Source organism: Bombus huntii, chromosome 5 (genome assembly GCF_024542735.1).
Source record: "Bombus huntii isolate Logan2020A chromosome 5, iyBomHunt1.1, whole genome shotgun sequence".
NCBI lineage: Eukaryota > Metazoa > Arthropoda > Insecta > Hymenoptera > Apidae > Bombus > Bombus huntii.
Genome location: NC_066242.1, coordinates 17,607,035 through 17,618,190, shown reverse-complemented (window position 1 = coordinate 17,618,190; position 11,156 = coordinate 17,607,035). Strand labels below are relative to the sequence as shown.

Below are 11,156 nucleotides of genomic sequence, written 5' to 3'. Positions count from 1 at the left end.
AATTATTATTATTATTCTCACGTGATAAATAAGAAAATGTTACATATGGTTATCTATTGGATAGCTAACAGAGTTTATGCTGTCTTTTTATGAATTTTCATATTGGTTACAGAGAAAGGTCAAGTGACATCGGCTTCGTTATCAATCTCGCTGAAGTTACTGCTATGTCAAGAAGTCATTAAACCGTTTCAGTTCCTGATTAGTCGAAGAAGCTTCTAACGTATGCAAACATTGGGAATCATTTTAATAAAGTTCTAAACAAATATTTATATTTCTTTGGTGTTTGGTCACTGTTCAACGAAATAAATTAAATATAAATTATAATTATTAAGTTCTGTGAAGACAGTGCATTCATGGAGTTATCTTACATTATCTTCTCTGTCTTTCTTGTCGTGGGAAAATATGATTCAGCACCTGTTTATTCGAACATTAATACTATTTCGCCATCTTTGTCTGCGGTAGGTGAAAAGAAATTTAATTTTATGAAGAAAATTTCCTATTAGATATCTTATTACGAATCAAACGAATTAGATTTCTAGAAAAATAAGTTTTTGTATCTCAAAATACGCATATTCTGATGTAGATAACACAGATGCTTATAATCTTTTGTTACATTCTCTGAATTATATTCGTGCGATCGAAAATGTAACTATTATTCTTTCTTTTTATATTGGCGTACGATGTATAGTGCCAAGTAGAAAACAGAAAATCCGATAGAACGTACAAATAAAGATTTTGGCGAATGAGTCCAACCGAGTTCATATATGTATATATAAATATTATAACGTTTTATGTTCACTAGACAAAAATAAAAATACCACTCTGATTAACTACAAAATATCAAAATATCGCGATTTATTCACGAAACTTTGTGAATAATTTTCTAGATAAATTTTATGAAGGAGTATGGGTACTTGGAAAGTGGTACAGCTGACTCGGATGCGTTATATGAGAAAAATGCCATAACAAACGCAGTAAAAGCTTTACAAGAATTTGGCAATATCCCAGTTACTGGGCAACTGGATAACACGACGCTTAAGGTGCATTTTTTTGTCTCTTGACTATCGTATTTAATACTATACTTATTCAGCTGAATGGGATCACCTGAATATCCGTTTTATTTATTCTTGTACGAGAGAACTTCTCAAGATCAAGTTACAGTATTTCAAGAACCCCGTGCAAATGGGATGGAAATAGTGATTTCTCACTTTTTTGCTTTTTTGCAAGATTTTGAGGTTATCAGCTTTTTTTATAATAGCACTAGAATATATGTATTTATTCCTTGATATTCTTGTAGAGCGTGAAAAAATATATCTGGGCTCGAGTGAAGGTTTAGAACTTGAAGAATTAATTGTAATTAGTTTTATCTAAACAGTCTCCGTGGTTTCTTAGTTGTAGGCGAATTTAACGAATAATTTAATATATATCGTTTTTATTTACTTATTTATGTACACATGTATTAACTCTTTTAGTACCAGCCAGCCGATATATATCAACTGCGTTTATTTACGTTCAGACTCATGAACTCGAGAATTCGAGACGCGCTTAATTACCCACTTACTTACTGATGTATTCATCAAAATAGCTTTGACATTTTTCGCATGTACACCACGTTTTGAGTTAGTTGCGAGAGCTGACAATATAAGTGTTAAACCTGCTACTATCAAACAATTAATTTTATATGTGAAAAATAATTATAAAACTCAATTGTTTCTGGTGTTTTAATTTAAATTTTTTTTATTTCCTATATTATTTAAAATATTTTTTTAACGAGTGTAAAATGTTACTTTTGTAAGTTTTCATTTAGAGGAAACTGTTATAGTTAATGGCATCTCCACGATGTGGTGTTCCTGATATTTTAAGGAAAAGGAAAAATCTACAACGTAACAAGCGTTTCGTAATAGGATCGAAAGGTTGGAAAACGAGAAACATCACATACTTGTATGTACCTAAAAAAATCTAATAATGAAGCACAACAGCTTATCTTCCATCTTCATATATTACGTTCATTACATGTATCTATTAATACGTGTATCACAAATAGTATAACTAACTGGACACCAAAGGTGGGAGAAGAAATGATTACATCTGAAATTGGAAGGACTTTGAACACATGGAGCGGATATTCAAGACTTAATTTTAAGCCGATTCATAGTCCATATCCTGAGATTATCACTGCTTTTAATCGAAAATCTCACAATGAAGAATTAGTGCTACAAAATAAAAAAAAATAAAACTTATTAAAATTGTCAATCTTTTTACGTGTGTCGATGACCTTAGAATAACATTCAAGTCGACCTTGCATAAAATTTTATCATCATCTTAGTCATCTTTTTTTATCTTCCGTAGCGGTAGAAATAATTTAACTGTCCATGCTAATAAGATTTAAAAGTGAATGCAGCGAGAAAAGAATGATTTAAAATTCTTTTACTTCTGATGTCAATATTTTTCAAACTACATGTTGACGACTCTAATGATATTTTATAATTAGCAACTCGATGATTTTTAAATACAATTTAATATATCATGTAATTATTAATCGTTGCATTATTTTTTTTTTGTAGATTTTAAATTAAAAATTGTAGATATTAAAATTAAAAATCGTTACCTACTAGTAACTTCAAAATTTTGATTTTCTTATGAATGATTTATTATGTAAAATTTTATGTTTTCGTATGTTATTGAATAAATTATTGACGTATATATATTTTCATATTTATTTACTTTCCTTCGAATGTATACAGAATAATATACTGATATTTGAAAAAACTATATTTATAAAAGTCACTATAAATATAATAATATAAACTATATTTGCATTAATTTCTAATGCTCCAAAGGAATCAAGTTTTCCATACGGGACGGTGCTCTATAATTTCATGTCGAAAATATAATATCCTATGAATGCTCTCCTACTTGCACTCAGTAAAAAATATTTCCAGTTTAAAGGAATTCCGCTCAGAAAATTAATTCTGGAGCCAATGTTATAAGCATGAAAAACGTTTAACGTCGATCATACTTCGAAATATTCACAAATATTAGCAATGTAACAAGTTTAATATCATATATGTTTAACTGCAACAACTTTGTGGCTTAGGATCAAGCCCAGAACGTTTAGTTACTGATATACGTGTAAATTCTTCTGCCACTGTTGGATGAATTCCAACGGTATCTTTTAGTTTTGGAAATGTTAAATTACACCTAGAAAAATAAGAAAATAATGAAATAAAAGATAATGATAAAATAACACATTGTTAGTATAGTAAAAAACTAAATAAATACATACTTTATAGCAGCAGCAAAACCTTGAATCACTTCACCGGCATTAGGACCAATGAAATGCATACCAAGCACTCTCTGATCGCCATTTCTAAATGCAACTACCTTTAAGTAGCAATTAGAAACATCTTTTTGTGGTATAAAGAATTCCGTTGGTTTGTAATATGCATGATAAATTTCTATTTTGTCTTCTCCATGAATAGCAATCGCTGCTTCTTCGCTAAGACCAACACAACCATATTCTAAAGGACTGAATATTGTTGTTGCAACATTCACGTAATCCATTTGTTCCGTTGAGTTTCCGAATAACCTTCTCGCTAATAATCGACCCGCATGTATGGCAACAGGGGTTAATTCTGGTTTTTTCTGTAATACGCAATAAAAACTGTAAATATTTATCTATCTTCACCTTTTAACATTACTTTTCTTACATCGATAACAATAAATCTTAATAAATTGGAAAAGGAAATTTTTTTTCAAAAGTGAAAAATAAAAATAACACTCACATGAAGCACATCACCAACAGCATATACATTTGGAATATTCGTTTGTTCATCTATTGCGTCTATTTTTGCAGTTTCGGGTACAAGTTTAAGACCGATGTTTTCTGGTTTTAATTCTTCTGTAAGTGGTTTGCGACCTATAGCGAAGAGAACGGTATCGAAAATATCTTGATGTGTTTGTCTATCCTAAAACAAAGAAAATTTATCGCTATATAAATATAACTTGAACATTAATTATATATATATATTTTCTTTTTAATTAACAAAATAGAACATACTTTATCTACCCAATGTACAAGAAGCCGACCATCGCTTTGCTTTTCAATTTTTGATGGTTTAGCTTCATAAATAAAGTGTACACCACGTTTCTCCATTTCCTCAGCAACAGTATTTGCCATTTGCTGATCAAATCCACGTAAAACAATTGAACGTACCATTACAGTTGCATCGTAACCCATACTATTCAAGAATCCAGCACACTCCAAACCAATATCTATTCATCCATTAAGGAAAATGAAGCATTATATAACATTATTTTAAATCTCACTGACAAAGATACGAAAAAATTTTGAAGCGTGGTCACAAATGTTTTATAAAAAAAAAAGAGGATACATCCAGCACCAACAACAAGAGTTTTCCCTGGAGCTTCCCCTAAACTAAAGATATCATCGCTGCTTATACCATATTCTAAAGCACCAGGAATATTAGGATATCTTGGCCTACCACCTACAGCAATCAAAATATTCTTTGCTGTAAACAATTTTTCTTCTCCATTTTTCATTTTCCCGCATACTGTATGTTGGTCTTTAAAATAACCAAGAGCATTGAAATATTCGACTTTTCTGTAATAATAAAAGAGCCAAGTAAATTAATAAATACAAATTTTATGCTTGAAAAGTAAAAATAGAATAGTATTAACTTTGTTCTAAGCTCTACTCGTGTGACCCAGTTCACAGATTTTATATGATTTTGTACTGCTGTTGTTAATGCTTGCCAATCAATCTTAATAGTTTTTGGATCTGGTATTTGCCAACCATAAGCTGCTGATTCCTAGAAATATGAAATTTTAATGTTCAAAGTTCTCTTGAATAATAAAACGTAATTAATATACTAATGAAACATACATGTATTGCTTCTCCTAATAAAGCAGCTTGATGCATCAACTTTTTTGGTATACAACCAACATTTACACAAGTACCACCCAAACCCCAAGTAGTACCTCTTGGAGATGGTGTGACAAAATCAAGAACTGCAACTTTTGCACCTAGATTCACTGCTTCTTTGGCAGCTGCCAAACCTCCTGATCCACCACCAATAACAAGCAGATCATACATGAACTTTTGATCAGCTGCAAACATAATAAATAAAATTCTCTATAAAATTAACTGTGCTCGTTGAATTTTCAACATTGATCATTGTAGAATGTATATTTTGAAATATTTCATCAATTTTTCATGTTAAAATATTCTAGCTATGTAAAAGCTGAATGATCATGAGTATGAGGTTATACGATATTTCTATTATTATTAACAATAAGTTAAAACTACATTTTAATAAGACAGTATCTAGAAATATAAAACTACCGCTTAAATTACATGTAAATTAACGGAGTTGAGAAACAAATCATTGAATCGTGTTAATTAATTCGATTATTTTTAACCTAGCCGGTATAAAAGCTCAATGGTATACGAATATATAGATTTTACATATTATCAACAAAATTAAGGCATATTTGCAATTACAAATCATAGAAACCTAAGACTCACAGCACATGCAAGCCATCGCAGTTCTTCCATAAGGGAAAGTATTACATCTAGGCCATGAGAACTCGAGCAATTTAGCGTGAGCGGAGCGGAATGTGACAAGCCTAGCGAGCAGCGTTAACGTCGCCATGATTATTGCCAGCCGATCACGGCCACGTGACGTCACCCTGATGACACTCGTGTTTTACGATATACGATAATACACTCTTTTACGGAGTACAGCGTACACCGCGTCAGAAAATTATTACGATATAGAAAAATATCTCGGAATAAAATCGCGACATAGAATGAAGTCTATCTTAATCACAGGCTGCAACCGTGGGCTTGGCCTAGGTTTAGTGAAACACCTGGTAAAAACGTTGCAACCACCAGAGAATATCTTTGCAACTTGCCGAAACGTGAATAAAGCAAGGGTAAGATTGGTCATAAAGTGAATGAGAAAAGATATTATGCAATAATCGGATTCAAGCTATAAATTCGACTTACCAATTGGTGCCATCGTTACACTTTACAGACTTAAAATTCACGTTATAAAGGAATGTAATAAGTAATGGTTCTCCTGTTTAAAGAATGTTAACTCTCGTATATCGCGCTTGATCAAAAGATTTCTTACGTCTAAAAGACAAGAGCGAACTGACGCCTACTTGGTTCGATTACCGCCATCTGTTATATAGTTGCTCCAAGCACATGAGTTTTTAAGTCTGATTTATAGTGATTCACACAATGCGCGTTGGTCAATTGCGCAAGGAACTGTTTCATGCAAGTCACTGTAAATTTCGTTATAAAACGAACCTTAGAACCCGGTCTTTTGGAAAAAAAATTTTAATCTAAATTCTAGAAGATCCAAATAATCATCAACGCACGTAAAAATATTTAATAAATGCATAAGATTTTAGTATCTTACGACACAAAATACTTTTATAAATCCTTCATACGAGAAATTCTTCCTACATCAAAGATAATAATGACATGACATGATCGCTCGAATAAGTAGAATTGCATGAAGTTACATTAATTATTAGGATTAAAGATCATTTTCTTGGATAAATAGCGATTATCTAGCGATATTCGAGAACATTTCTATTATGTAATTATTTCATTTTAAGTATATTCCCAAGTTATATTGTCTTTCAGGAATTGACTCTATTGGCTGAGAAATCGGAGAACGTTCATATTATTGAAATAGGTATGTAATATACGATATAATATGTAACCATACCGTAGCATTTTGTAATTTCAAACAAATTTTCCTCGTTACTGTTTATCACAAAGCATAATCTAATGTGTTATCTATTGATGATTAATGATAATTTATAACAAAATTTTAAATAAATCAAATGTTTTATGCAACAAAAGCACGATTCAGTTCAATAAACTAAAGTTAAGCATTAATTATCTTACATACACGTATACATGTATATGTGTATTTACTTTGTTGCTTTTAAAAATGAAATTTATGTTAATCAGTAACTGCAACCATGGACTTAGCTTAGGTTTAAATAAATATAATATTTAAAGATAATATAATATTATTAGTATAATAATTAAAGATAATATAAAGATAATATATAGAAAATATATAAAGATAATAAAATTTAACCGTTAAATGATGCCAATTTTAATCTAAAGTTTAATGCTAATATTTCCATTTACAATTTCTATCGATATTTATTCAATTACAAGTTCCATGTCTAATTTTTATCATATAGAAAATGTATTTCTAAACTTGAGATGTTAAAAGGTAAAAGCGTTTATTTGATATTATTAATTTTAACGCAATATTTTAAGTATATTATACAAAAACAGATTTATATTTATATAAAACATTTTATATTATATTATATAACATATTATATTATATAAAACAGATTTATATTTTATCGTTTTCTCCTCCAATTGTTATATCTAATTGGTAACTTGATAATAAGAACGAAAAGATTATTCGGTCAAGTGCAATCAGTAATTTGGCAACATAGCACACATATTTCGTATAATGATGTTTCATTTCTAAAATATAAGACTGACAATATATTAAAAATATAAATAATATTTTAGAGAGTCAAATACTGAAGAACTCCTCATCTTTATCAATCTAATCCACCAGGGACATAAGATTAATTCATATTTCGGAAACAATAAGCCACTTTCTAAGCTAGCATTGATACAACAAATTTCGCTTAAATGTAAACAAAATATTGGATATAATAATCAACAGAATAAAATATAGAAAATAATAAAAAATATTACCGTGTAATTTGTTTTTTTCCGAAGAAGCTACAAATTAAAATAAAATATATTTAGCGTTATCGGTTTTGTTATGAAGATATGTGTGAATGTTATCGGTAGGCTTACATGAGCAATCTAGCTTAGATTTTTCAACAGATCCAATTGTGAAATTTCGAATTTATTGAAACTGTTTCGTATACCTATGTAAAAAGATAACATTCATTATATAATAGGATGTATAAATACACATATGTATGTTACAGATTAATCGGACTTTTTCCCTCTCTAGTTTACATTGTCTTTGCTTAAAAAGAGCTACAACTAATTTTGACTTTAGGGGAAAAACATTTTTAATATTATCGTAAAATACTAAAAAGAAAAATATGTGCTTATAATCAAATAACTTTATATATATTTTTCAGGCGTGCAAATATTTTTAATTATTAATATATTTTACGCAGAATATTGCAATTGTTAAAAAATCTCGATAACAAATCATAAAAAGAGTTTTCGACTTACCCTTGAAGTTATTTTGATCTATCACCAGCTCTTTCACTTTTATATAGTATTCAGTTTCTTGATCACTTAAATCCGAATCCATGGTTTGCGGTTTCTTGTGACAACTAAGACACCACGACTTCTTTTTCTTCGAGTTACGAGATTTCATGTTACAATGTTTAAAATGAGAAATAATTCACGTTGGGAATTTAACAAATAAATATGTATAAACAATGTTTACAGAACAAGGATTTAGTTGCTTCTATTTCCTGTCGTTGAAAACGGTGGAATTTCATTAAAGTAGTACTGGTCGATACGTACTTATGATATCTGATAATAAGAGTTATATATAAAAATTTTTTCGCCTTGGCAGCCAGAATACGAAATATTTGTTGAATTCATATAATAAAAAAATTATCTACATGTATAAAAAAGAAATATCGATTTCGAAACAATTTTTACGAATGATCTCATTTCTTAGATATAGAAAGAGAAAAAATAAAATTTTACATTATAAAGTCGGTAGGAAGGTTTACTGCCTTTTTTTACACAAAAACTAAAAGTGCATAAAATTAATTCATAAAAATTAAAAAAAAATTAGAAAAACCATACCATTTTAATTAACGAAACAAATTACAGACGAGGAAATACAGATTTTTTAAATAACGAAACAATATGAAATCTTTTATGAAATAATGTGCCATTTTGTATACCATTTTATAAAATTATATTTATATTTTGTAATCAAAATATGATTTCGTAAGATGATATCTTAATGATAAGAAATATTGATGTTAGTGTAATAGTACTTTACGTTACAAATTTTCAAGTTGACGATTTCATGAATGCGATGAAATGTCATGAATATAAGAAACTAATAAAAAAAAATGATGTAAAGAAATTATGTGACTTACCAATATCTATTACATTTGCCGTATATAAATTAGATTAAAGAAATCTGTAAACCATCAATTTAATAATTTTAAGCTAAATATAAATAGTTAACACAAATAGTACGAAAGTAGAGAATGTACGCAGCTGTAGTCTGGAAAATACATACAAATTTATTGACCAGAGCCAAAGAGTAGTTACTATAGTATAAAAATATTCACTACAAACGCGTTGTAGTAAAAGAGATATACATGTATGTACATAGTACAAGGTAATTTATGAAATCATTAGATTTAATATATGTATGGGATGCCTCAGATTAAATTTTGTAGTTTTTAACGTACATTTCTATTTTCTTCTTTTTGTTTAAAGATTTAGCCAATACAAAAGATTACGATAAAATAATAAAAGTCGTGGCCGAAAAGGTAGGCAATGCAGGATTAAATGTTCTATTTAATAATGCCGGAATCAGTTCAAAATTTACAAGGCTTGGTCTTGTAAAAGAGGAACAGCTTACAGAAACATTTTTTGTAAATACTGTAGCACCAATTTTGTTAACAAAGGTTAGTTGAAGATTTTTTAATACATACTTTTTTAAAAAGTATTGCATTTAGTTGGGATTATTAAAAATATTTTGTCCTTTTTTTTGTATGTACAATATAATTTTAAGAACATACAATATATATATATATATATATTGGATTCATGCTGTTTTAATTTCTATGAATAATGTTAATGAATGAATTGTAAAAATAATACATTTCTATTTATTACATACATTTCTGCTCTAATAATATATTTCTAGGCAATTTTACCATTATTGAAAATAGCATCCAATAACTTTGCAGACAAATCAAAAATGAATGTTAACAGAGCTGCGGTTATTAACATGTCTTCAATTCTTGGAAGTATTGCTGACAATAATGAAGGTGGATATTACCCTTATAGATGTAGCAAGGTAATATTTTCTTTGCTTGAATCAATCAATACATAATTCATAACTTAACAAAACATTAAATTTGAATATTATTTATTTGTGTATAAAAGTATTGCAATAGATTTCTTTGAGAAAATCATATTTTCTATATATACTGTTTACATTAGCGACTCTCTATTCTCTTATTTGTTCCTACTTCATAGCTTCGTACAGTTACATATTGCAACAAAATTATTTCATACTATCTCAGTATTTTATTGTAAGCACTAATTTTGTGTTAGACTGAATAGTGCAATAAAGAATTTACCTATCCTATGTAATAGATACAGTTTATAATATTTATCTTATTTTTAGGCAGCTCTCAACGCAGCTACAAAGTCAATGAGCATTGATTTAAAAAAGGATGGAATCCTTGTTACTTGTATACATCCTGGCTGGGTGCGTACAGATATGGGAGGAACCAATGCACCCATGGATGTTGATACTAGTGTTACTAATATCTTGAATATATTAAATTTATTAAATGAAGAACATACAGGTTGTTTTATTCAACATGATGGAAAAATTTTATCTTGGTAAATAAAAGTGTTATATAGGACTTACAGTTTCCTTAATCATTTACATTTGATACAATTTTTCAATGGTCGTTTTTATTGCTTTACTTATTCAATCTTACATTTGAGATAAAAAATAATCACACAGATACCATTCCTTTTTTATTAAAATATTATATAAATTATTATAATATGTTTAAATATATCACATATTTAAAATCTTAAAACATATATCTTACATAATAAAATGTTGATTATATTTATTATAACAGTTAGCATTAATTGAAAGTATACTCAACTTATAATTTAAATTACTGTAAAGATTTTCAGATTTGTACACATTAAAAGCAAAAATTTAGTATAATAGCCAAATATATTTCTGTACATAATCCATAATATACATACATTATTAAAATTACAGATATGAATCCATATACAGAATTAGTTATAAAAAAATTATAATAATTAGCTATATAGTAGGATGTTTTTGATTTAATTCTTTTTA

General features: G+C 28.5%; 3 protein-coding genes across 7 annotated transcripts; 2 read left to right on the top strand and 1 right to left on the bottom strand.

Moving 5' to 3' along the window:
• The first annotated feature begins 98 nt into the window (after positions 1-98).
• On the top strand, positions 99-2,703 carry LOC126866056 (matrix metalloproteinase-24-like). 2 transcript variants are annotated; one of them, XM_050619147.1, is made up of 4 exons: positions 99-458; positions 888-1,040; positions 1,823-1,941; positions 2,045-2,703. In XM_050619147.1, the coding sequence occupies exons 1-4, from the start codon at positions 354-356 to the stop codon at positions 2,232-2,234; spliced, it is 567 nt and encodes a 188-aa protein (XP_050475104.1). In that variant the 5' UTR covers positions 99-353; the 3' UTR covers positions 2,235-2,703. The 2 variants fall into 2 exon arrangements, with proteins under 2 accessions (XP_050475104.1, XP_050475105.1); XM_050619148.1 differs by lacking the exon at positions 99-458 and adding an exon at positions 590-766.
• LOC126866020 (thioredoxin reductase 1, mitochondrial) lies at positions 2,704-8,453 on the bottom strand. 3 transcript variants are annotated; one of them, XM_050619055.1, is made up of 8 exons: positions 8,291-8,453; positions 4,907-5,130; positions 4,702-4,832; positions 4,395-4,624; positions 4,061-4,275; positions 3,786-3,968; positions 3,287-3,645; positions 2,704-3,201 (listed from the first exon to the last, which is right to left on the bottom strand). In XM_050619055.1, the coding sequence occupies exons 1-8, from the start codon at positions 8,436-8,438 to the stop codon at positions 3,072-3,074; spliced, it is 1,620 nt and encodes a 539-aa protein (XP_050475012.1). In that variant the 5' UTR covers positions 8,439-8,453; the 3' UTR covers positions 2,704-3,071. The 3 variants fall into 3 exon arrangements, with proteins under 3 accessions (XP_050475012.1, XP_050475014.1, XP_050475013.1); XM_050619057.1 differs by lacking the exon at positions 8,291-8,453 and adding an exon at positions 6,032-6,199; XM_050619056.1 differs by lacking the exon at positions 8,291-8,453 and adding an exon at positions 5,549-5,691.
• LOC126866047 (C-factor) lies at positions 5,816-10,695 on the top strand. 2 transcript variants are annotated; one of them, XM_050619133.1, is made up of 5 exons: positions 5,816-5,958; positions 6,680-6,731; positions 9,533-9,723; positions 9,966-10,118; positions 10,452-10,695. In XM_050619133.1, exons 1-5 carry the CDS (start codon positions 5,833-5,835, stop codon positions 10,674-10,676), a joined length of 747 nt encoding a protein of 248 aa, XP_050475090.1. In that variant the 5' UTR covers positions 5,816-5,832; the 3' UTR covers positions 10,677-10,695. The 2 variants fall into 2 exon arrangements, with proteins under 2 accessions (XP_050475090.1, XP_050475091.1); XM_050619134.1 differs by lacking the exon at positions 5,816-5,958 and adding an exon at positions 6,176-6,314.
• The last annotated feature ends 461 nt before the right edge of the window (positions 10,696-11,156 follow it).